Below are 27,638 nucleotides of genomic sequence, written 5' to 3' on the forward strand. Positions count from 1 at the left end.
TAAATTCAAAAAAAGTTTTAATACTGTTGTTAATCAGTTACTGTACACATTCGACTCGAAGCGTTTTCTGTAAATGGCAGGCTGTACTCAGCTGGATAAGTGCAATGTTGAACACTGGCGGACATCTTCTTTGGCAACAGGTGTGGAGAAATACATAAATATTGGTACAAAATAAATTAATAAAAGAATGCACAAAGAAATACATCTAAGGAGGCAGATGGTAGACGAGTAAAAAGTACATTTAAATGTATTATTTTAACTAATGTATAGATATATGTACACATTTAGTTGTGTGTATAAAACGTCTGCTACATTACAAACCATGAAGGCCTGTTTCTTGTCTTCAAAGTTAAAACTAAACATGGAAAAATAGTTTTTATACTGAATATATCTAGAAAAGGCAAAGAAACAAATACAGTTTATTTTACATTAAAACTGAATCCTATCCTTTTTAACAAAAACAATTATATTCATATGTTACTCTTCACTGTAACTTTAATTATTATATTTCATACCTGACGTATTTCCTTTTAAAGCTTGTGTTTTCTTAGCTTTTTAATGACTAGTTTGTAATGCTACTACATTTGTTGCCCCTTTTTCTTAATGCTTGTTATTGTGAATAACTTCCCTTTCCACATCTTCTGTATTTTGTTCCTCATTTAGTAAGTATTTCTCGCTTTACATTTCATTTCCTATGAATCCAGTTCTGTCTTCATCCTTGTATTCGCAATAACAAAATAATATGTACACTATTCACACTGAGAACGTTATTATTATAAACATGTTTCAGCAGCAGTGGTTCCATCCCTCAGTCCAGCTGTGTTTCACATCAGGAAGCTGCAGTGAAACCTCGAGAGGAAACGGGACGAAGGAAGGAAGAAATTCCCAGAAGGCTCACGAGGAGCTGCAGGAGAGAGAGGAGCTGACGGAGGAGAGCTGGACGAGAGGAGACGCCAGCTCCAGGTAATCCTGCAGGGAAACAGCACAGTTAAGAATTAACAAGAAACGGGACTTTTTACTAGAAATGTAAGAGAAAACAGTCAGGATTCTTAGATCTCAAGAAAGAAATATAACTTTTTTTTGTAACAAATTCCATTTCTTTTTTTCTGAGAATTTGGACTTTATTCACAAAATGTTGAATTTCGAATACTATTTTTTTTATTCTGTTTTGTTCATAACATTTAAGAACATAGTCAGAATTCTAAGAAAGAAATATAATAAATCTTTTCACTTTTTAATTTTTCCCCAGACATTTGACTTTTTTCACAAAATTCGTTTTTTATAAAATTTAGATTTCTTTTCTTGACTTTTTACTTCGTATTTTCACCTTTTTTCAAATAGTTTTCAACCTAATCAATTTTTTCTCAGAATTTTGACTTTTTTACAAAAAAATGAAAAGTGAGAAAAATATTTTTTTCTTAACATCTAACAATTCTGGGTAAAAAAAAAGAAAAAAGTCAGAGTTCTTAGATTTTAAGAAAGAAATATAATTATATTTTCACTTTTCCAATTTTTCTCTGAATTTGACTTTTCGCAACATTTTTCTTTTATGTTATTTTTACTTTAAAACAGCTGTTTGTGCTGTTATTACCTGGTTGGCCATGAGGGAAAGTGTTCGGTCTAAATCGTCCACCAGCTGAGAGAAAGTGGGTCTGCGAGCGGGGACGGCGTGCCAGCAGTCTCTCATCATCCGATACCTGGAAACACACACAACAAGCAAACAGCTGGATTATATAAACAGTATAACAGTTTCAGGTACATTTAAAACACAAATGCACAGGATCTACGTGTTGTCTTTTGTATATGGGACACTGTTGTCGTTTGGAATGTAAAATGCACTTTTCTAAACTAGAATAAACCCCTAATAATCTGTGTTTCTGTTTAAAGGAAGGGGGTCCGGGCCACTCAGCTAAATGTTTGGGTATTTTTTATATATTTATACACTCACAGCTCCTGGGGGCAGGCGGAGGGTTTCTCCATGCGATGGCCCTCTTTCAGCAGTTTAAAGAGTTCCTCCACAGGGACCCCGGGGTACGGAGACCCCCCGAGGGTGAAGATCTCCCACAGCAGGACCCCGAAGGACCACCTGCAGCACAGAAAACATTCAGATATGGAGAAAATAAAACCAATCGAGCAAACTGAAGTATTTTTCACTCGGAGAGGAAAGCTGTCAGAACCTACATTTTCAGCGGCCTTGGATTCTTTTAATATAATTTTATTAATTAATTTAATTGAAGTTAAATTGTTTTTTAAAGAAATCTTTCTTTCATTTTTGCTTAATTTAATTTACTTGAAACTATTTTTAATATATTGCTTTATTATATTAAAGTTGTTTTGATTATTCATTTATTTATATCATACTTTAATTTAAGTTTTTTATTTTATTATCATATTTCTTGAGTTTTTAGGAAAGCGGTTAGGGTTAAAAAATATAAGTGTCATGTATTATTATTATTATTATTATTATTATTATTATTATTATTATTATTATTATTATTATTATTAACTCTTTTAGTTATTCAGATAAAGGCCTCCTTTAAAGTTATAAAGATGAATCTTTAACTCACACGTCGCTCTGGTGTGTGTAGATCCGATCGAACAGAGCCTCTGGAGCCATCCACTTCACCGGCAGACGGCCCTGCAGGAAATAATACACAATATAAGAACATTTCTTAACATCTAAGAAAAAAAGAAATAGAAAAATAAAATCACTTTTCCATTTATATTTCTTTCTCAAAATCGTGACTTTTTAAAAAAATATTAAAATATCAGGAACCACTTTATAATAAGACTACCCTTATAAAAGGATTCATAAAGAGTTGATAATTAGGTTGTAATCACTTTATTAATAATTAAGAACCATCTATAAACCAGTTCTAACAGAGTTCTCATACGCCAACGCAGGCTCACTATTTGGCAAGAGGACTAAGCCTTATGTTGGCTACTTAGCGAGAATCAACTCGGTGAACAACAGATACCAAGGATGCTGGCTGATGAAGGAGACGAAGTAAGCTAGGGAGCCAATATAAGGCTCAGCAGTAAGCTACATGTGGGCTCACTATTTGGCAAGAGGACTAAGCCTTATGTTGGCTACTTAGCGAGAATCAACTCGGTGAGCAACAGATACCAAGGATGCTAGCTGATGAAGGAGACGAAGTAAGCTAGGTAGCCAATATAAGGCTCAGCAGTAAGCTACATGTGGGCTCACTATTTGGCAAGAGGACTAAGCCTTATGTTGGCTACTTAGCGAGAATCAACTCGGTGAGCAACAGATACCAAGGATGCTAGCTGATGAAGGAGACGAAGTAAGCTAGGTAGCCAATATAAGGCTCAGCAGTAAGCTACATGTGGGCTCACTATTTGGCAAGAGGACTAAGCCTTATGTTGGCTACTTAGCGAGAATCAACTGGGTGAGCAACAGATACCAAGGATGCTGGCTGATGAAGGAGACGAAGTAAGCTAGGTAGCCAATATAAGGCTCAGCAGTACAGATACATGTGGGCTCACTATTTGGCAAGAGGACTAAGCCTTATGTTGGCTACTTCGCGAGAATCAACTCGCTGAACAACAGATACCAAGGATGCTAGCTGATGAAGGAGACGAAGTAAGCTAGGTAGCCAATATAAGGCTCAGCAGTAAGCTACATGTGGGCTCACTATTTGGCAAGCACCCGGTCACAGTTGCCCTGTTTATCTCATGTCTTATAAAAGCTTATTAATAATTTATAAAGTGTTCACAACCTAATTCATTAATTAACTATTCGTAAACCCTTTATACGGGTAGTCTTATTGTAAAGTGCTACCAAATATGGTACAAAAAATATATGCAAACCATAAACATTTTTATATCCAAAGCGTTCATTCGTCCTCACGTTGGTGCTCATTTTTTCTTAGACTTTGACTTTTTCCACATAATTTCGATTTTAATCACCCAATAATCTTTTCTCTGAATTTTGACAGAATTCAACCCAAAAGGTCAAATTGAGATAAAAAATGTAAAAGTGAGAGAAAGTAATTTTTTCTTAATATCTAAGAATTCTTAGATTTTATGAAAGAAATATAAAAAGAAAAATGCGTTTTCCATTTGTATTAAAAGTATTATTCGTCCTCACGTTGGTGGTCTTCTTGTAGTAATCGATGTGATGAACGTCTCGAGCCAAACCGAAGTCAGCGATCTTCATCACGTTGTCTTCGGTCACCAGAACGTTCCTCGCTGCCAAATCTCTGTGGATACACTGAGGGGGGGGGGGGGGGAAATTAACATCAAATAATTATTAATAATAATCGAGTAAATCAGTTTCCACCACATATCAAGATCTGGTGCAGAAATGTATGTTTTGATCCGTTGTGTGTGGCCCCGCAAGAGCTCTGAAAGAATATAATAGGTTTATTATTATTTATCGGTACATGCCGCTTTACAGAAGCATGTTGCCACAAAACTACATCTCCCACAATGCATCTCATTTTGTGACATGTGCAATGAAGAGACTTGAAATGATTTGCCCCAGGCTTCTGCTTTCAGACGTAGTTAATTATTCAGTTATGACCCGATATATCCAATAATAATCCAATGCGATAATGTTTATGTTTTTATAATCTTAAATTTACAACCGGCCCTTTGAGTGCAACCATAATGCGGTGAAATTGAGTTTGACACCTGCCGTAGAGGACATTTTGACAAAAATTCATTTTTTCCTCAATTTTGACTTTTTTTCAGAATCTTGACTTTGTCTTTTTACAAAGTTCGTTTTTTTCTCATAATTTAGACTTTTTTCACAAATTTACTTTATATCAGAATTTTTTACTTTTTCTTATCATTTTTAAATTTTTCCCAGAATGTATCCTTTTTCTTAGAATTTGACTTTTTTCACAAAATGTACTTTTTCTGAGAATTTTTACTTTTTCTTAGAATTTTTACTTTTTCTCAGAATTTTTACTTTTTCTTAGAATTTTTACTTTTTTCAGAATTTCTCCTTTTTCTGAGAAACTACTTTTTCTCCGAATGTTTTACTTTTTCTCAGAATTTTTACTTTTTCTTAGAATTTGACTTTTTTCACAAAATGTACTTTTTCTTATAATTCTTACTTTTTCTTAGAATTTTTACTTTTTCTCAGAATTTTTACTTTTTCTTAGAATTTTTACTTTTTTCAGAATTTCTCCTTTTTCTGAGAAACTACTTTTTCTCCGAATGTTTTACTTTTTCTCAGAATTTTTAAATTTTTCCCAGAATGTATCCTTTTTCTTAGAATTTGACTTTTTTCACAAAATGTACTTTTTCTGAGAATTTTTACTTTTTCTTAGAATTTTTACTTTTTCTCAGAATTTTTACTTTTTCTTAGAATTTTTACTTTTTTCAGAATTTCTCCTTTTTCTGAGAAACTACTTTTTCTCCGAATGTTTTACTTTTTCTCAGAATTTTTACTTTTTCTTAGAATTTGACTTTTTTCACAAAATGTACTTTTTCTTATAATTCTTACTTTTTTCACAAATTGACCTTTCGCAAAGCCACGCCCCTAAATGCCCGTTGTCCAATCATATTCGATCACGTGCGCGGCTCCCTGTGGAAGTCCGACAAGCTTAGCGTTCAAATTCATTGCGAAAATGGTGAAGCGTTGTGCTTATGGTCTTTGCAAATCGGATAGCAGATATCCCATAAGCTTAGAGGGGGGGTGGGGGGGGGGGTGTGATATTTTACCCGTTTCCTAAACCCAAAACCCGAGAGGAGAGATGCCGCCAGTGGATAAAGAAATGCGGCAGGCCCCATGCCCAGCTGAATATGGCGAATATCAACAAACACAAATACGTTTGCTCCAAGGTAAATACGTGCTAACGTAGCTAGCTAGCTAGCTAGCAAAGATTACATTCACAAATTCACTAATTTAATTAACTAATTTCACTAACTAACGTTAGCTAAAGTCACACGATTACAGCTGTAAGCTGTGTGCTTCTAGTGATGTATATCACTTGATGCATAATAATGTCTGAACAGCTGAGCTCCGTTATTAGTCTACCTGTGGTCAAAGTACAAACAAGAAAGCCAACAGGCAATCATTCATTTATATTTTGCTTTAATCTTTGTAGCATTTTGTTAATGGAAAGCCTACTGCCGACTTCCCTAATCCTGCTGCACAAGTGGGCACCCCGACCCCCACAAAGGAACAACAAGGTGGATGCAGAAAGCCACCAAGGAAACGGTAGTTCACTTTAGACAAACTACAACATTTAATGCCTCTTGTGATTGTATTGTTTTATTCCAAAAATAATAATAATAATTCCGTCGAATTTGACATACAGCTCATGTGGTTTTTCACTCTTGCACTGCGACCTGTATGCAAGTGCCTCTATTGATGTTGTGCCTCCCTCTTTTCTAATGTTCATACTGTGGATATAACCCTCCATAGCGTATTGTAGCCCCTTTTGTCGGGACCTGGAGGATATTGCTGCGTTATTGCTCCAAAATGAGTCTGTTAAGGCGACTCCGACGTTACGGAGACCCTCCATTATGGCTTTGTTTAACGCATCTGGCTCTCAGCTTGTCGGACTAGCAACAGTAACCAAGGGGGGGCGTGGCTTTGCGAAAGGTCAATTGCCCTCTTTTTCATAATTTTTACTTTTATCTTGGATTTTTTTTATTTTCTAACTTTTTTCACATAATTTTGACATTTTCAACCGTATAGTTTACCTTCCTGGAGGCGAGGTAGTCCATCCCTCTGGACACCTGGTACGCAGCAGAGACCAGCTCCCTGACCTCCAGCCGGTCCATGGCCTCCTGCTGGGAGTCGCTCCAGTACTCCAGACCAGGGGGGCGACGAGACCTCAGGACCTCCCGGAGGTTCCCCTGAGAGGCAAACTCTACCACAACGTACAGAGACCCTGAAGAAGAGGAGGAGGAAGAGGAAGAGGAGGAGGAGGAAGAGGAAGAGGGGTTAGCATCTTTAGCTTCTGTGGAGCATTCAGCGACTTTGTTTCATTAATCCTGTTTTTTTTTTGCAGAACTATCAAACATTTATTTTAGTGTTAGACTTCACATAATTTATTTTAATTATTCATTTGTAATATTTAATTATTTATTTGGTTATAGACTTTTAATCATTTTCTTCTTCCCACTTCTGTTTATCTCTTTTTTCACACACACACACACACACACACACACACACACACACACACACACACACACACACACACACACACACACACACACACACACACACACACACACACACACACACACACACACACACACACACACACACACACACACACACACACACACACACACACACACACACACACACACACACACACACACACACACACACACACACACACACACCGTCCTGTGTGCACGCTCCCAGCAGGTTGATGATGTTTTTGTGTTTCCCGATCATCTTCATCATCTCCATCTCAGAGATCAGGTCGGACAGATCCTTCTCCGTGGCGTCCGCTGCACCACGGCAAACAAAAAAAAACATTAAAACAAATCTTAAAGAAATAAGATGTCTTCCTCACGGTTTCCACTCTCTGCAGATTTATCATGAATTCATTAAAGCAGCCTCACCTTTGAGCATCTTCACGGCGACTTTAGTGAGGCGGGTCGGTTTGTTCTTATCGATCCCGACCGCCTCGGCCAGAACCACCTGCCCGAAACATCCCTCGCCCAGAGGCTTCCCCAGCGTCAGTCTGAGGACACACACACACACACACACACACACACACACACACACACACACACACACACACACACACACACACACACACACACACACACACACACACACACACACACACACACACACACACACACACACACACACACACACACACACACACACACACACACACACACACACACACACACACACACACACACACACACACTAAAGATTAGTACAAATACTCTATGTCTATCACAGGCACTTTTTTCTCAGAATTTTGTCTTCAAATTAAGATTTATTCTCAAAGTTCAGATTTTTCTCTCACTTTTACTGAGAATTTTTTACTTTTTCCACACAATTTTTATTTATATATGTTTTTATATACTCTTTGTCCTCATCATCTTTAGGAAATGTTTACACACACACTTCACAGATTAGTAAAAATACTCTGTCTATCCCTGCCACTTTTTCTTAGAACTTTGAGTTTTTTCTCAGAATTTTGATATTTTTCTCAGAATTGTTTACTTTTTTCTAACAAAGACAATATTTACACCAAATGTAAATGTACCAAATAACCTTAATAGCAAAAAAAATAAATTAAAAAAAGACACTTAGGACAATGAGTAAATACAGTGTATTTTATCAGGTACAATAGATCGGGTATAATAGGTATAACTGCAATAAACCGTATTTAATTGTCTCTTAATTTACATTATTTAATTTCATATTCTGTTCTTGTACATTTCATATTCTGTTGACATGTATATAGACTTCTTGCACTACTTTGTATTTTTGCATTTTATTATATATGTTGCATTGTTGGAGGAGCTCAGGCCAGGAGAACTTCATTGCCATTTCTACTCTGAAGCTGCTGAGCATCTGACGATACAACCTTTGAATCTTTGAATCTTGAATAGACTTCAGGTATAATAGATAATCACGCACCGCTCTCGAGGAAGTTCCCATGCGGGGTCGTAGGGCAGCTCGTACTCTGAGACTCCGGTGAGGCTGGAGGTCGCGGCGCTCGAGAGACGAGACGAACGTATCAAACACAGACCTGACGAGGAGTCCACCGACACCTGGGGACGAATACAGAAATACTTCTTTATATTATATAATATTTATCCTGGGGAATTAGGTTTCATGACAGCTACGCCATTTTAAAATGAGTTCAAATAAGAGACAAATAGAGTAAATGTTTAGAAAGTTAGGAGTCCACCGACACCTGGGGAGAAATACAGAAACACTTTATTTGACTTTTGCAGAATTGTAAAAAGAAATCTCAGAATTTGACTTTATTAGAAATGTTACCTTTTTATTGGAATGTTTAATAAGAATATTCACTTTTTTCCTATAAATTGTTTTTCTTCTCTTTTTTTAATCATAATTTTAACTTTTTTTATTAGAAATTTGACTTTTTCCTCAGAATTTGGGACTTTTGTTAGAATTTGAATTTTCACTTAATTATTTATTTTTTATCAGAAATTTGACTTTTTCATAGAAATTTGACTTTTTCTCAACATTTTCTCAGAATTGTAACATTTTCTTAAGAACTTCACATTTTCTAAGAATTTTGACTTTTTCCCAAATTTCACTTTTTCTTAAGAATTTTTACTTTTTCTGAAAATTTTATTTTTTACCAAATGTTTACTTTTTTCTCACATAATTTATACTTTTTCACAGAATTTTTGCTTCCAATTATTTCTTAAATCCTCAGAATTCTTAGATTCAGGGTCCAACCCAGACAAACAGCATCCCTGCAGCTCTGTGTATTCAGCAATAGAAACAGGAAGGTGAAAAGTGAACAAAGATGGCGGTGTTACCTGTCTCCTCAGAGGGATGCTCTTCGCTAACTTCTGGACGGCCAGCTGATGGTGGAAGTGGTTTTTCTTCGGCGCCCAGCAGAGTCTGCAGATGACGGCGGTGGCGATGAGGATAATGATGATGAAGAAGCCGAGGCAGTAGATGAAGATCTCCAGGTACGTCTGCGAGGGCAGCGGGGTGGGGGGGAGCTCTGAGAGAAAAACATCATCAAATCAAAAGGTTTTAAACTCTTTGTATTGAGTTAAAAAGAGTTAAACCCTTTTCTTACATAAAGTTAACTTTTATAATGCCATTAAAGTTCAGTGTTTTTTAAAGCATTCATAGTTATTAAAACACTTTTTAAATGTTATGCTCCCCCTGTTTCCTATATTGTAAAAAGTTTTGTTGCTCTTGCACTTTAGAAGCAAAGTTATTCTAAGCACAAACTCAAACTAAGAAATGTTTGCACTCACGTTTCTGTTGATTTTAAGAAACGGATTTTCAAACCTTACAATCGGCACATTAAATTCTTTGAGTGCTTACCGTCAGTGACACTGAGCCAGGCGGAGTGATGCGAGACGCCGATGGAGTTTCCAGCTAAACACGTGTATTCTCCTGAATCATTAAGACTCACGTTCCTCAGAGTCAGAACCTCCATCTCTTTATCCGTCATGTTCAGACCCGCAGTCTGCAGCAAACACACAAATGAGATGGAAAACAAAAATTAAATATAGGTAGATTTCCTAGCATTTCAATATACTTGTACTTTGCTTGAGTATTTTCAATTTTGGAATCAGATTAAGAATCAAGTGTATTACCAGATACATTTTAGACATAAAAGAAATGCAAACAGAAACAACTAGACATTAAGTTGTAAGAAAAGGTCAAAAAAACACATTTAACATTAAATAAGATATAAAGACAAGTATTTTTTGTTAAACTGAGTGCAATGTTATGCTACTTTTATCATAACCCCCTAATGTCAGTTTTTGAGTATTTTTTTTAAAGCAGCTAACTGCTAGTGTGACTGTGTACTTGTTTATCTATCTGTGTGGGGACACGAGTTTCAGACCTTGAGTACGAGGACGTATGGTTGTCCGACAATTATTTATTTCTAAACTGATTCATATGAATATATTTCATGCTACTTTTATCGTAACCCCCTACTGTCAGTTATTGAGTGTTTTTCTGTGTTTAGTAGTACACATTGTTTTAAAGCGGCTCACTGTTAGTGTGACTCTGTACTTGTTTATATATCTTTATGGGGATACAAGTTTCAGATCATGAGTACGAGGACGTATGGATGTCCAACAAGTATTTTTTTTAAAACTGAGTACAATGAATATGTGACCTGTTATGCTACTTTTAACATAACCCCCTTTTGTCAGTTTTTGAGTGCAAAAAGTGTTTAGTAGTACACATTTTTAAAAAGCGGCTCGCTGCTAGTGTGACTGTACTTGTTTATATATCTGCGTGAGGACCACAAGTTTCCCACCTTGAGTACGTGGACGTATGGATGTCCGTCGGGCGCCTCTCTGCTGCCGTTGATGGTGATGTGTTTGAGCCACTGGATGTGAGGCTGCGGGTCGCTGAACACGCGGCACACGAACACCACGTCTCGACCCACGACCGCCGTCTGATTGGCCGGGAGACCCGCCTGCAGGATGGGTCTGTGAGGAGAACGCTCTGAAATAAAAAGAGGAATAAATAAACAATACAATACAGCTTGCACTTTACTCCAGCTTGCACTGACACAATATATATATGTATATATTTTATACACATTCAAAAGTATTTATTTTACTTAAACAGATATATTCCTGCACTCTAACTGTATGAATGCTTGTTGTTTGTATGTTGTGTTCTCCTGAATGTTTGTTTTTGATGGCAGGAGTAGCTCTACTCATCTCATTGTACCTGTATAATGACCATAAAGGATTCTATTCTATTCTTATTTATAAAGCACTTTAAAACCTCCAGACCAGTGCTGTACAGTCAAATAAATAAACAAACAAAACATACAAAAATCACACAGCTCAGCTCACACACCATAAAACAAGTAAAAACAATAGACAATTAAAAAGCAATAAAGGCAACGATCTACAAGATGTCAAACCGCTAAGGAGAAGAGGTGGGTTTTAAGAGGTGCTTTAAAAGCAGACAGTGTGGAGGAGTCGTAGAAACACACATTAATATTACACACACTCTCCTGGGCGTAAATGTCAGTTTTCTCACCAACTACGTCCAGCAGGTAGGTGTGTTTGATGCTCCCGTGTTCATTCTCCACCACACAGGTGTAGTTCCCTTTATCGGATGGCACCACCGACTCCATTATTAAAGTCCACATGTGGTCTCTGATCTGAAAAATAAAAGACATAGATAACACCCATTAGATAATGCCTAATTTGCATATTTAAAAAAAGAACCATCAATTAAGATGTAAGATGAAACAAGAGGCAATTCATCCCTCGGTAAATCAAGAGAGCATCTATCAGAAGCTTTCCTATAACCGGTTAATCTTTCAAATCTAATTTTAAGTAAAAATGATATTCTTTGAACATATCAGAAAACTTGGAATGTAAAAAAGTATTTTCTTGATGTCAGTAATCACCGCGGGATTTTTTACACCCTTACCTTGTAGCCTCCGATCCGTTGGTCCTTTCTGAACACTCTCCCGTTCTTGTACCAGCGCAGCGTGGGGACCGGGCTCCCGGTGGCCTGGCAGCGAAACTTCACCGTTCTGCTGGCGGGAACGGCGTGAAGCTGCTTCTCCATTTTGTCCGGCATCACCCACTGCGGCGCTAACGCTAACGAGGAAACACAGCGGGGTAAACATCGGGACCACCAGTCATTTTTAAAAAACAAAACAAGGCAGCGGAAAGAGAAACCAAGACTTACAGTTTGAGAAGAATGGAATTAGGATTATGATAATTGTTCATGGGAAATTAATAATTGTTTATGAGTCCTTAATTGAAGATCAAAAAGGGAATTGTAGGATTAGCAATTTGCTACATTCATGGCAATCTAATATCTTATACACTATTTTATTATCATTAAGGCTCATAGTTAACAACTGAATAAAAGCAGAAAATACATAAAAAAATGAAAGCAGAAATGTAAATATACATTTATGTATACTCAAGAAAAGACAAATATCACCATCAATGTATCTGCTGATTATTTTCCTTAAACTGGGTGCCAGATGTCTTGTTTTGCCAAAGATATTCACTTTGCAATCATTTAAAACTGAGAAAAAGAGACGTGAAGTTTTAGTCTTACTTTGGAGCTTCTCGTTACTCGTTGACAGCTCATTGGACAGTTTATTTTCCTCTGAGGATGACTCATCGTCTTCTTCGTCTTCAGAGGATTTTACTGCGTCGGCTACAGAAAGAAGTAAAAATGTTTAAAAGCTGCTCACAAAGCTTTGCTAGTTTATGTGTGTACTTGTTTGACTATCTTTGTGGGGACCAATCATTTGTTAGACCTTCGAAGTGAGGACATTTACAAAAATAGGACATTTTGCCCTTTTTCTTGCAATCAGACAATTTCAAACCCTCAGAATTATTATAATTATATATAATTAAGGTTTTAGGATCATTCTTTAAACAACAGGTTCAGAGTATGCATACCAGTTTGAGTTTTCATCAACGTTTACCTGTTTGCAGACAACTCTGTTACTTAAAATAATGCATTTACCCTTTTCTGATTATACTGGTTTACCCAGAATAATTTGAGACAGAGGGAGAAAAGGCAGTATGAGAAAAATAAAGAGCTTTTTGAACATTAGAGACACGAAATACTAATATCAACCTGAAAATGAGCGAAATAGGGCTCCTTTAACCTTTTAAAGATTTAACTCTTTGGTTAGGAAAAGAAGTCAGCCTCACTTCAGCAAAAACAGTGAAGTACACACCCCTCCCCCACTTTAATCCTCTGTTTCTGGTGAAGGTAAACATAGAAAAACAGCCCAGAGAGACTCGTTGCTAAAGCTGAATCTCTGGGAAACCTTCTGTTGTGTGGCTGAAAATACAGATTATGGTAAAAAGTGCAGCTTCTGCTCAACACATCAAACCGTTTATAAAAAGCATCGTTAGACAGGGCCGGGTTCACGGCACTTACAGGAACATTTAAGACAGTTTTTGGTTTTGAAACACTTAATTTTGAGAGAATGAGAGGGAAATTGAAAGCAGGTTTTGTTTATGAAGAAACCGCAGAGAAAAAAGAGGCAAAATGTGATGTTCCTGACGGAGAGGAAAACAAGACTTTACAGGCGCCAAAAACAACAGAATCACAGAGACTCGCAGTCAGCTGCAGACCAGATGGTTGGCACAAAACACACACACACACACACACACGGTATATGCATGCACACACACACACACACGGTATATGCATGCACACACACACTTGCAGGACACACTGAATAAATGAGGAAAGGTAAAGTAATCTTCCTTCATTTCTAACTATCGTAGGACGTTTATTTTGTCCCAAGTTATTTTATTTGTTGCTTTATTTCTCAATCCTGATTATGCACCTTTATTATAACACTGCAGAGATAACTCAGCAACATAGAAACTAATAAATAGAAACCGTTAAAAGTGTTTTTTTAAATGGACAAATGTCAGAAATGCCAGTTTTAGCCTCAAATATTCTTGTTCTGCTTTTTCCTATTGTTTGTCCTTGACACACACACACACACACACACACACACACACACACACACACACACACACACACACACACACACACACACACACACACACACACACACACACACACACACACACACACACACACACACACACACACACACACACACACACACACACACACACACACACACACACACACACACACACACACACACACACACACGTTAAAATAATCGTAATTACTTTCTCTCCATTGTAGGAAACTTTCCTTGTGTCTCAGAAAGCATTACAGCTAAAAGTTATTTTATTTGTTGCTTTGTTTCTAAATCCTGATGATGCAAAAGCTGCAGTGATGACTTGACGATGGAAAATAAATAGCTAATTACTTAGAAAAGAGACTTCTTAAGGAAACATGCAGTTTTTAGCGTCTAAAATGTTCGAGTTTTCTGATATATTTCATTTTTGCCCACACACATACTGAGCAGACGGGGGTGAATGCTTTCTCAAGTTTTTTTGTGTTACCATGAACACTGTGTTCCTGTGTTACTCTCTGCACTGGACACACACACACACACACACACACACACACACACACACACACACACACACACACACACACACACACACACACACACACACACACACACACACACACACACACACACACACACACACACACACACACACACACACACACACACACACACACACACACACACACACACACACACACACACACACACACACACACACACACACACACACACACACACACAGCCTCAGTTACACCCAGAAACAACAAAAAAAATTACCCTAACCGGTTTAAGATGTGGCAAAACCCAAAACCAGCCAAACCTTTAAAAAAGAAATTGGAGTAATTTTCCTGTTTAAGAAACTGTCTCATTGGAAAGTTTGATACGCTGTTATGTAATACACACAAGTGTAGAACTGAGACTGCAGCTGGGAACACACACACACACACACACACACACACACACACACACACACACACACACACACACACACACACACACACACACACACACACACACACACACACACACACACACACACACACACACACACACACACACACACACACACACACACACACACACACACACACACACACACACACACACACACACACACACACACACACACACACACACACACACACACACACACACACACACACACACACACACACACACACACACACACACAAGTTTGCTTTAATGCTCAAAAAGCTCTTTATTTTTCTTTATTTTTTTTAGTATGTAGTGACTGCCTGTGCTGCAGCACCTCTTTTCACCCTCTGTCTGAAACCAGAGCCCAGTCTGCTCTGATTGGTTAGCTGACATTCTGAATTCAGGACTTTTTTCTTGTTATAAAGTATTTTAAGACCGTAGTATTTGTACTTTGACTTTAAAAGGATCAGAGTACTTTTTCCACTAGTGTGTGGGTATCCAACGCAGGTCGGAGGCCTGTCCTACGAAGCAGGATGTTCTCTTAGCGGCTAACTTCAGGTAAACTCTGGGTTTCCGGTCCTACGAAGCTGGTTCTCTTTTTAGCAGGCTAGATCTCCATGGTAACTGATGCTGAGCGGCTAACCTGCCCCGGAGCAGGTTAGGTTGCAGGCTAAGAGCTCAACTCAGTGAAAGCACTGCCTGCTGACCAATCAGAGCTCAGCGTGCAGAGTTTAAAGCGATCAAGTCATATTACAGGAGAAAGGAAATACAGAAAAGCTGCCGTTGCAGAAAAGACGGCCAGCAAAAATCACCGACTGTGTGAACGTGAACATGAATAGAATATCACCTCCCATCTTCAGAGCAATCTGACTATTAGAACATTAGCGTTAAGAAAGCTTACTTAAATATCTGCCACAACATAAGTAACCGGATCAGAGTAACATTAAGTACAGTCCGCGGCATATCACATCATAATGTATCATCTCCTTATCTGAGTCAGCTGAGCCGTATCTGGCCGTGCAACACTCACAGTGTCACATACTGGATGCAGAAGGATTATTTGAAGCAACACATTAAGTTGAGGAAACACTCGAGTCAAATGTAATGAAAGTCAGATGGTGTCTTAGACGGGGCAGTGATATCATAAACCTGTTCATGTACGCATTCAAACACTTGTTCTGTTACCAGCTGTATTCACCTTGCAGGTGCAGCTATGTGGCTTTGATCCTGGATCAAGTGTTTAAGTCATGGATGTTTAAAGTTTAACTTCTTCATATGTCTAATATTATAGTTAACTTTTCATTCAGGAAGTATGACGCTGCGCTGTCAGTACGCTTCTCCATGTTTGTGATTGGTCGAATGCTCCAGATACCACCCCTTTCATGTGAACGCTCCTAACTAGATAGGACACGGCTGGCTTGAGCGATCCACTTGATAACCCGCGTCGTAGGACCGTTTAGCGAGAGCGCGTATGTTTTGGATTAGACCAACCGGCTAACTCAAACATATCCAGGTGAGGTTGAACCAGCTTCGTAGCACAGGCCTCTGATCTATATCTAAGCCTCAGAAACCCCATTTGACATGTTTCTTTAGGCGTGTTACCTGTGTCGGTATCCTCAGTTGTCGGTCTACTCTCGGTGTTTGGAGTCTTCATCAGCATCAGGAGAAGTAGGAGCAGAGAGAAGCAGCGAGACGAAGACATCCTCACAGCGAATAACACTGCAGAGAGAGACAACGTTAGAAACACACACTACACACATACACACACGGTCAGAGATGGCAAACGTACGTACACACATCCTGTACTCAAGTAGAAGTAGAGATACTCATGTTTAAAAATACTCTGGTGAAAGTAGAAGTACTGACTAAACTTCTTTACTCAAGTCAAAGTAAAGAGGCTTTGAAATGTACTTCAGTAAAAAGTACCCATAACTAGCAGCTGTTTTAAAGAGTACCTGACCTCCCTTTATATTAATAGAACAATAATGTCATTGTTAGCTAATGAATGTTTCCATGGTGAACAACGGCAACATGACAACGTTTCCATTGGTCCCTCTTCTTTAGAGAAGACCAGGAAATGATGGATACACGGATCGTGTTCAAATCAACAGGCACGCAATGACTCTAAATAATAATGATCACGCCACCAAACACACATTCAGACTAAAGGAACCAGCCTGTTTGGAAAATGAGAGAAGTAGAAAGTACAGGTATTTGTGTTCAACATGTGAGAAGTAGAAAGTACAGGTATTTGAGTTCAACATGTAAGAAGTAGAAAGTACAGGTATTTGAGTTCAACATGTAAGAAGTAGAAAGTACAGGTATTTGAGTTCAACATGTAAGAAGTAGAAAGTACAGGTATTTGAGTTCAACATGTCAGAAGTAGAAAGTACAGGTATTTGAGTTCAAAGAGTAAGAAGTAGAAAGTACAGGTATTTGAGTTCAAAGAGTAAGAAGTAGAAAGTACAGGTATTTGAGTTCAACATGTAAGAAGTAGAAAGTACAGGTATTTGAGTTCAACATGTAAGAAGTAGAAAGTACAGGTATTTGAGTTCAACATGTAAGAAGTAGAAAGTACAGGTATTTGAGTTCAACATGTGAGAAGTAGAAAGTACAGGTATTTGAGTTCAACATGTAAGAAGTAGAAAGTACAGGTATTTGAGTTCAACATGTGAGAAGTAGAAAGTACAGGTATTTGAGTTCAACATGTAAGAAGTAGAAAGTACAGGTATTTGAGTTCAACATGTAAGAAGTAGAAAGTACAGGTATTTGAGTTCAACATGTAAGAAGTAGAAAGTACAGGTATTTGAGTTCAACATGTGAGAAGTAGAAAGTACAGGTATTTGAGTTCAACATGTAAGAAGTAGAAAGTACAGGTATTTGAGTTCAACATGTAAGAAGTAGAAAGTACAGGTATTTGTGTTCAACATGTAAGAAGTAGAAAGTACAGGTATTTGAGTTCAACATGTAAGAAGTAGAAAGTACAAGTATTTGAGTTCAACATGTAAGAAGTAGAAAGTACATGTATTTGAGTTCAACATGTAAGAAGTAGAAAGTACAAGTATTTGAGTTCAACATGTAAGAAGTAGAAAGTACATGTATTTGAGTTCAACATGTAAGAAGTAGAAAGTACAGGTATTTGAGTTCAACATGTAAGAAGTAGAAAGTACAAGTATTTGAGTTCAACATGTAAGAAGTAGAAAGTACAAGTATTTGAGTTCAACATGTAAGAAGTAGAAAGTACAGGTATTTGAGTTCAACATGTAAGAAGTAGAAAGTACAGGTATTTGAGTTCAACATGTGAGAAGTAGAAAGTACAGGTATTTGAGTTCAACATGTGAGAAGTAGAAAGTACAGGTATTTGAGTTCAACATGTAAGAAGTAGAAAGTACAGGTATTTGAGTTCAACATGTAAGAAGTAGAAAGTACAGGTATTTGAGTTCAACATGTAAGAAGTAGAAAGTACAGGTATTTGAGTTCAACATGTAAGAAGTAGAAAGTACAGGTATTTGTGTTCAACATGTAAGAAGTAGAAAGTACAGGTATTTGTGTTCAACATGTAAGAAGTAGAAAGTACAGGTATTTGAGTTCAACATGTAAGAAGTAGAAAGTACAGGTATTTGAGTTCAACATGTAAGAAGTAGAAAGTACAGGTATTTGAGTTCAACATGTAAGAAGTAGAAAGTACAGGTATTTGAGTTCAACATGTAAGAAGTAGAAAGTACAGGTATTTGTGTTCAACATGTAAGAAGTAGAAAGTACAGGTATTTGTGTTCAACATGTAAGAAGTAGAAAGTACAGGTATTTGAGTTCAACATGTGAGAAGTAGAAAGTACAGGTATTTGTGTTCAACATGTAAGAAGTAGAAAGTACAGGTATTTGTGTTCAACATGTAAGAAGTAGAAAGTACAGGTATTTGAGTTCAACATGTAAGAAGTAGAAAGTACATGTATTTGAGTTCAACATGTAAGAAGTAGAAAGTACATGTATTTGAGTTCAACATGTAAGAAGTAGAAAGTACAAGTATTTGAGTTCAACATGTAAGAAGTAGAAAGTACATGTATTTGAGTTCAACATGTAAGAAGTAGAAAGTACAGGTATTTGAGTTCAACATGTAAGAAGTAGAAAGTACAGGTATTTGTGTTCAACATGTAAGAAGTAGAAAGTACAGGTATTTGAGTTCAACATGTAAGAAGTAGAAAGTACATGTATTTGAGTTCAACATGTAAGAAGTAGAAAGTACATGTATTTGAGTTCAACATGTAAGAAGTAGAAAGTACAAGTATTTGAGTTCAACATGTAAGAAGTAGAAAGTACATGTATTTGAGTTCAACATGTAAGAAGTAGAAAGTACAGGTATTTGAGTTCAACATGTAAGAAGTAGAAAGTACAAGTATTTGAGTTCAACATGTAAGAAGTAGAAAGTACAAGTATTTGAGTTCAACATGTAAGAAGTAGAAAGTACAGGTATTTGAGTTCAACATGTAAGAAGTAGAAAGTACAGGTATTTGTGTTCAACATGTAAGAAGTAGAAAGTACAGGTATTTGAGTTCAACATGTAAGAAGTAGAAAGTACAGGTATTTGAGTTCAACATGTAAGAAGTAGAAAGTACAGGTATTTGAGTTCAACATGTAAGAAGTAGAAAGTACAGGTATTTGAGTTCAACATGTAAGAAGTAGAAAGTACAGGTATTTGAGTTCAACATGTAAGAAGTAGAAAGTACAGGTATTTGAGTTCAACATGTAAGAAGTAGAAAGTACAGGTATTTGAGTTCAACATGTAAGAAGTAGAAAGTACAAGTATTTGAGTTCAACATGTAAGAAGTAGAAAGTACAGGTATTTGAGTTCAACATGTAAGAAGTAGAAAGTACAGGTATTTGAGTTCAACATGTAAGAAGTAGAAAGTACAGGTATTTGAGTTCAACATGTAAGAAGTAGAAAGTACAGGTATTTGAGTTCAACATGTAAGAAGTAGAAAGTACAAGTATTTGAGTTCAACATGTAAGAAGTAGAAAGTACATGTATTTGAGTTCAACATGTAAGAAGTAGAAAGTACAAGTATTTGAGTTCAACATGTAAGAAGTAGAAAGTACAGGTATTTGAGTTCAACATGTGAGAAGTAGAAAGTACAGGTATTTGAGTTCAACATGTAAGAAGTAGAAAGTACAAGTATTTGAGTTCAACATGTAAGAAGTAGAAAGTACATGTATTTGAGTTCAACATGTAAGAAGTAGAAAGTACAAGTATTTGAGTTCAACATGTAAGAAGTAGAAAGTACAGGTATTTGAGTTCAACATGTGAGAAGTAGAAAGTACAAGTATTTGAGTTCAACATGTAAGAAGTAGAAAGTACAGGTATTTGAGTTCAACATGTGAGAAGTAGAAAGTACAGGTATTTGTGTTCAACATGTAAGAAGTAGAAAGTACAGGTATTTGAGTTCAACATGTAAGAAGTAGAAAGTACAAGTATTTGAGTTCAACATGTGAGAAGTAGAAAGTACAGGTATTTGTGTTCAACATGTAAGAAGTAGAAAGTACAGGTATTTGAGTTCAACATGTAAGAAGTAGAAAGTACAAGTATTTGAGTTCAACATGTGAGAAGTAGAAAGTACAGGTATTTGTGTTCAACATGTGAGAAGTAGAAAGTACAGGTATTTGTGTTCAACATGTAAGAAGTAGAAAGTACAAGTATTTGAGTTCAACATGTGAGAAGTAGAAAGTACAAGTATTTGAGTTCAACATGTGAGAAGTAGAAAGTACAGGTATTTGTGTTCAACATGTAAGAAGTAGAAAGTACAAGTATTTGAGTTCAACATGTGAGAAGTAGAAAGTACAAGTATTTGAGTTCAACATGTGAGAAGTAGAAAGTACAAGTATTTGAGTTCAACATGTAAGAAGTAGAAAGTACAGGTATTTGAGTTCAACATGTAAGAAGTAGAAAGTACATGTATTTGAGTTCAACATGTAAGAAGTAGAAAGTACAAGTATTTGAGTTCAACATGTAAGAAGTAGAAAGTACATGTATTTGAGTTCAACATGTAAGAAGTAGAAAGTACAGGTATTTGAGTTCAACATGTAAGAAGTAGAAAGTACAAGTATTTGAGTTCAACATGTAAGAAGTAGAAAGTACAAGTATTTGAGTTCAACATGTAAGAAGTAGAAAGTACAGGTATTTGAGTTCAACATGTGAGAAGTAGAAAGTACAGGTATTTGAGTTCAACATGTAAGAAGTAGAAAGTACAAGTATTTGAGTTCAACATGTAAGAAGTAGAAAGTACAAGTATTTGAGTTCAACATGTAAGAAGTAGAAAGTACAGGTATTTGAGTTCAACATGTAAGAAGTAGAAAGTACAGGTATTTGGGTTCAACATGTAAGAAGTAGAAAGTACAGGTATTTGAGTTCAACATGTAAGAAGTAGAAAGTACAGGTATTTGAGTTCAACATGTAAGAAGTAGAAAGTACAAGTATTTGAGTTCAACATGTAAGAAGTAGAAAGTACAAGTATTTGAGTTCAACATGTAAGAAGTAGAAAGTACAGGTATTTGAGTTCAACATGTAAGAAGTAGAAAGTACATGTATTTGAGTTCAACATGTAAGAAGTAGAAAGTACAGGTATTTGAGTTCAACATGTAAGAAGTAGAAAGTACAAGTATTTGAGTTCAACATGTAAGAAGTAGAAAGTACAAGTATTTGAGTTCAACATGTAAGAAGTAGAAAGTACAGGTATTTGAGTTCAACATGTAAGAAGTAGAAAGTACATGTATTTGAGTTCAACATGTAAGAAGTAGAAAGTACAGGTATTTGAGTTCAACATGTAAGAAGTAGAAAGTACAAGTATTTGAGTTCAACATGTAAGAAGTAGAAAGTACAAGTATTTGAGTTCAACATGTAAGAAGTAGAAAGTACAGGTATTTGAGTTCAACATGTAAGAAGTAGAAAGTACAGGTATTTGAGTTCAACATGTAAGAAGTAGAAAGTACAGGTATTTGAGTTCAACATGTTAGAAGTCAAAGTAAAAAGTGATCAGAAAAATAAGTAGTGGAGTAAAGTACTGATACCAGAAAAATGTGCTTGAGTAGAGTACAGTAACAAAGTATTTGTACTCCACTACTTCCCACACATGGTCCAGAACCACAGAAAAACACACTGCACCCTGGAGTGTTTTCTCCCAGCATGCATCACACCTGTGCAGCTGTTTCTCACCCAGAGTGTGAGGACACCGAGAGACATGAACCCCCGATACCCCGAGAGATCCTGTCACCACTAAATATCTGTTAACCACACACACACACACACACACACACACACACACACACACACACACACACACACACACACACACACACACACACACACACACACACACACACACACACACACACACACACACACACACACACACACACACACACACACACACACACACACACACACACACACACACACACACACACACACACACACACACACACACACACACACACACACACACACCATTTGCTGCCTGTGTCAGCATGCAGGTGTGATCGGTCCTCTGCTGAACACATTAGCTCGGCTTGAGAGAACATGCAATAAAAACATTGGTTTAAGGTTTAAGTGTTTTTTACCAAATGCTCTTACGCCCGTCTGACAGAGCAATTATTCTGCAGAAAATATCTGTTATTAATTTACTTTAAATGTTAGAAAATCAAGACAAATGTGAGTCCAGAGGGACAGATTTATATTTCTAATTTAGTTAAATAAACAAAACGCAGCTAAGAGTTCATATTAAAGAAGTTTGAAACTGAGGATTTTTATAATTTTTGCATTAAATTAAATTAACTAAAAGCAGTGCAGTTAAAAGTAGTAAACCAGAAATGAATATATTCAAATCTCTTGCTTTTCTTCTCCGTATATCATGTGAAAGTGAGTATTTTTCGGGGTTTCAGACTGATACAAAAGAGATTTAAAGACATCAGGCTCGACATCTTATCCTTTTTATGACATTTTATAAAGCAAACATACCATGACATTATAAAAGGTGAAAATCGTCTACAATCCTGCAGAAAACTAATTAAAGCAGAATATGTTCAGCCTGGCTCACGGTTACTGGAGCTGTTTGAGAGGACATTGATCATCATCATAAAAGATGAATACTTCATGTGTGAAGCATGTGTTTGTGGTTCAGAGCATAATTAATACATCACACACACACACACACACACACACACACACACACACACACACACACACACACACACACACACACACACACACACACACACACACACACACACACACACACACACACACACACACACACACACACACACACACACACACACACACACACACACACACACACACACACACACACACACACACACACACACACACACACACACACACACACACACACACACACACACACACACACACACACACACACGAACATCAGCAGGAGAGAGGACTCTTTAAAGTAGAGACACTACATACTGATATACACCTGAACATCAGCAGGAGAGAACTCTTTAAAGTAGAGACACTACATACTGATATACACCTGAACATCAGCAGGAGGGGACTCTTTAAAGTAGAGACACTACATACTGTTATACACCTGAACATCAGCAGGAGAGGACTCTTTAAAGTAGAGACACTACATACTGATATACACCTGAACATCAGCAAGAGAGGACTCTTTAAAGTAGAGACACTACATACTGTTATACACCTGAACATCAGCAGGAGAGGACTCTTTAAAGTAGAGACACTACATACTGATACACACCTGAACATCAGCAGGAGAGGACTCTTTAAAGTAGAGACACTACATACTGATATACACCTGAACATCAGCAGGAGAGGACTCTTTAAAGTAGAGACACTACATACTGATATACACCTGAACATCAGCAGGAGAGGACTCTTTAAAGTAGATACACTACATACTGATATACACCTGAACATCAGCAGGAGAGGACTCTTTAAAGTAGAGACACTACATACTGATATACACCTGAACATCATCAGGAGAGGACTCTTTAAAGTAGAGACACTACATACTGATATACACCTGAACATCAGCAGGAGAGGACTCTTTAAAGTAGAGACACTACATACTGATATACACCTGAACATCAGCAGGAGAGGACTCTTTAGAGTAGAGACACTACATACTGATATACACCTGAACATCAGCAGGAGAGGACTCTTTAAAGTAGAGACACTACATACTGATATACACCTGAACATCAGCAGGAGAGGACTCTTTAAAGTAGAGACACTACATACTGATATACACCTGAACATCAGCAGGAGAGGACTCTTTAAAGTAGAGACACGACATACTGATATACACCTGAACATCAGCAGGAGAGGACTCTTTAAAGTAGAGACACTACATACTGATATACACCTGAACATCAGCAGGAGAGGACTCTTTAAAGTAGAGACACTACATACTGATATACACCTGAACATCAGCAGGAGAGGACTCTTTAAAGTAGAGACACTACATACTGATATACACCTGAACATCAGCAGGAGAGGACTCTTTAAAGTAGAGACACTACATACTGATATACACCTGAACATCAGCAGGGGAGGACTCTTTAAAGTAGAGACACTACATACTGATATACACCTGAACATCAGCAGGAGAGGACTCTTTAAAGTAGAGACACTACATACTGATATATACCTGAACATCAGCAGGAGAGGACTCTTTAAAGTAGAGACACTACATACTGATATATACCTGAACTTCAGCAGGGGAGGACTCTTTAAAGTAGAGACACTACATACTGATATACACCTGAACATCAGCAGGGGAGGACTCTTTAAAGTAGAGACACTACATACTGATATACACCTGAACATCAGCAGGAGAGGACTCTTTAAAGTAGAGACACTACATACTGATATACACCTGAACATCAGCAGGAGAGGACTCTTTAAAGTAGAGACACTACATACTGATATACACCTGAACATCAGCAGGAGAGGACTCTTTAAAGTAGAGACACTACATACTGATATACACCTGAACATCAGCAAGAGAGGACTCTTTAAAGTAGAGACACTACATACTGATATACACCTGAACATCAGCAAGAGAGGACTCTTTAAAGTAGAGACACTACATACTGATATACACCTGAACATCAGCAGGAGAGGACTCTTTAAAGTAGAGACACTACATACTGATATACACCTGAACATCAGCAAGAGAGGACTCTTTAAAGTAGAGACACTACATACTGATATACACCTGAACATCAGCAGGAGAGGACTCTTTAAAGTAGAGACACTACATACTGATATACACCTGAACGTCAGCAAGAGAGGACTCTTTAAAGTAGAGACACTACATACTGATATACACCTGAACATCAGCAGGAGAGGACTCTTTAAAGTAGAGACACTACATACTGATATACACCTGAACATCAGCAGGAGAGGACTCTTTAAAGTAGAGACACTACATACTGATATACACCTGAACATCAGCAGGAGAGGACTCTTTAAAGTAGAGACACTACATACTGATATACACCTGAACATCAGCAGGAGAGGACTCTTTAAATCTCAAAACAAATCAGATTTTTTAATAACTTCCGTTCATCCTTTCCACTGAAACCTCACCTACACTTCAGATTCTGCAGCAGGGCGACAGTCAGCAGAATCTCAGAATCTCAGAATCACACACACACACACACACACACACACACACACACACACACACACACACACACACACACACACACACACACACACACACACACACACACACACACACACACACACACACACACACACACACACACACACACACACACACACACACACACACACACACACACACACACACACACACACACAGTGATGTTGACACCACTACTGATACCTCGCTTTGAGGCGTGTTGAAGTGAGTCAGATTCCCTCCTGATGATTTGATCAGAGTTTTATGAAATCACTGCTACAGAAACCATACACTATAAAAGTATTATTAACTGCGCTGCTGAGAGAGTGACCTACATCTGATCACTTTATAACATCCAATGTTTTGTCATAAAAGAAACTCCCCGACATGTCTGCATCATATAGCTTCACTTCTGCATTTAGCTCAAAGTAGTTTTGTACTTTTACCCAAACAACAACTTAAATTCAATACTTTTACTTGTAATTTAGTATTTTAAAGGGCACTTTAACTTCCCTTCTATAACTCTGGTGGCGAGTTACTTTACAGAGTTAATTAATCAAAATCTGTAAAGCAACTAAAGATATTAAATACATGTAGCGGAGTAGAAATACAATATAGCATACAATGGAAATACTCAGGTAAAGTACAAGTACCCTACAATTGTACTTAAGTACAGTACTTGAGTAAATGTACTTAGGTACTTTACACCTCTGTATTTTACTAACACTACAGACTTTTACCAAAACAATGCAGGACTTATTTTATCGTGTGAATTTTAAGGACTTTTAACAATCCCTTTAATTAAGTATTTTGAGATAACTTCTAACACGGGACATGTTCCGCATTATGTAGCTTTACTTTGAATACTTTCACCAAAACAGAACTTTAATTGAAGTACTTATACTTGAAATGGAGTATTTTAAAGTGCAGTGTTTCTTTACTAGCTCCACTTTTGTTTAGTTTTAGTTTTTAAAAAATAAGTTTTGGTGAACATTAAACTGCCAAACATCAGATTTTCTGCATTTTACTAACAATACAGATTAAAGAGGATTAGGGTCAGATTAGATTTGACCAAAAGTGATTGTATTTTAGTTCTGAGGAAAAAGTCAAAATCTCAGAATTCCCACTTTTTTTCGGAACTCTAAAAAAACCCTCACATATGGCCCTAATCCCTTTCCGTAGAGTTTTACCCAAACAAAGCAGGACTAGTTTATAGTGCTCAAAGTATTTAAAATAAATATGTTCTACCCTTACTTGGCATTTAGTTACTTAAGCTAGTAAATACTTTACACAAACAATGCAGGTTCTTTCTTGCAGCTTCTAAATCAAGTACGTAGGCTAATCGTAATGTAGAGAAATCGCGTATTTGCACACAGATTTTCTAGAGTCTAAATGCCTGTTCTACATCTGGATAACATATACACACACACATTCCCATACAGAGCAATCACGCGCACACGTTTACGGAGAAAATCCTGCAGAAAGTCACATTTTACCGAGTTTTTACCGGAGTGTGTGTGTGTTATATCCGAGCTGCAGAATCACAGCTTAAATCCTCATTAGTGTGTGTAGTATGTCTCTTAACGATCCAGTGTGTGTGAGTTCCCGGAGAGAAAACACACAAACAAAGAAGTTTCCAGATCCAGAATCGTGCAGAAAAATCACATTATTTACCTGTTAGATCCGAGCTGCAGAGTCTCAGGTAGTTTCCGGATTAATCCTCATTAGTGTGTGTGTCCGTTAATGACCCAGAGTGTGAGTGTGTGTGTGAGGAGAGAAAACGTGGGAAAGCTGGGCTCATTGTCGGGATGTTTCTCGGTGCTCAGTCCGGGAGGAGCACCGCCTTCAGGGGGAGTTTCCTTCTGCTCACACA

General features: G+C 37.3%; 1 protein-coding gene across 1 annotated transcript; it reads right to left on the bottom strand.

The window, feature by feature from the left end:
• Nucleotides 1–27,638, bottom strand: LOC307025484 (fibroblast growth factor receptor 1-A-like). The gene is made up of 17 exons (XM_079660204.1): nt 27,440–27,638; nt 16,683–16,799; nt 12,737–12,838; nt 12,092–12,264; nt 11,693–11,816; nt 10,953–11,143; nt 10,001–10,145; nt 9,478–9,668; nt 8,600–8,733; nt 7,558–7,679; nt 7,333–7,443; nt 6,682–6,872; nt 4,112–4,234; nt 2,568–2,638; nt 1,949–2,086; nt 1,592–1,697; nt 1–969 (listed from the first exon to the last, which is right to left on the bottom strand). Exons 2-17 carry the CDS (start codon nt 16,780–16,782, stop codon nt 895–897), a joined length of 2,097 nt encoding a protein of 698 aa, XP_079516330.1. The 5' UTR covers nt 16,783–16,799; nt 27,440–27,638; the 3' UTR covers nt 1–894.

Source organism: Notothenia rossii (genome assembly GCF_949606895.1).
Source record: "Notothenia rossii genome assembly, chromosome: 11".
Lineage (NCBI taxonomy): Eukaryota > Metazoa > Chordata > Actinopteri > Perciformes > Nototheniidae > Notothenia > Notothenia rossii.

Excerpts from the sequence above, each read along its gene's own strand:
- LOC307025484 (XM_079660204.1), bottom strand. The coding sequence starts at position 16,782 with ATGTCTTCGTCTCGCTGCTTCTCTCTGCTCCTACTTCTCCTGATGCTG. Across the intron at positions 11,817-12,091 it reads AACGGATCGGAGGCTACAAG|ATCAGAGACCACATGTGGAC; the intron begins GTAAGGGTGTAA and ends TTTATTTTTCAG. Across the intron at positions 970-1,591 it reads TTTCCCTCATGGCCAACCAG|GATTACCTGGAGCTGGCGTC; the intron begins GTAATAACAGCA and ends GTTTCCCTGCAG.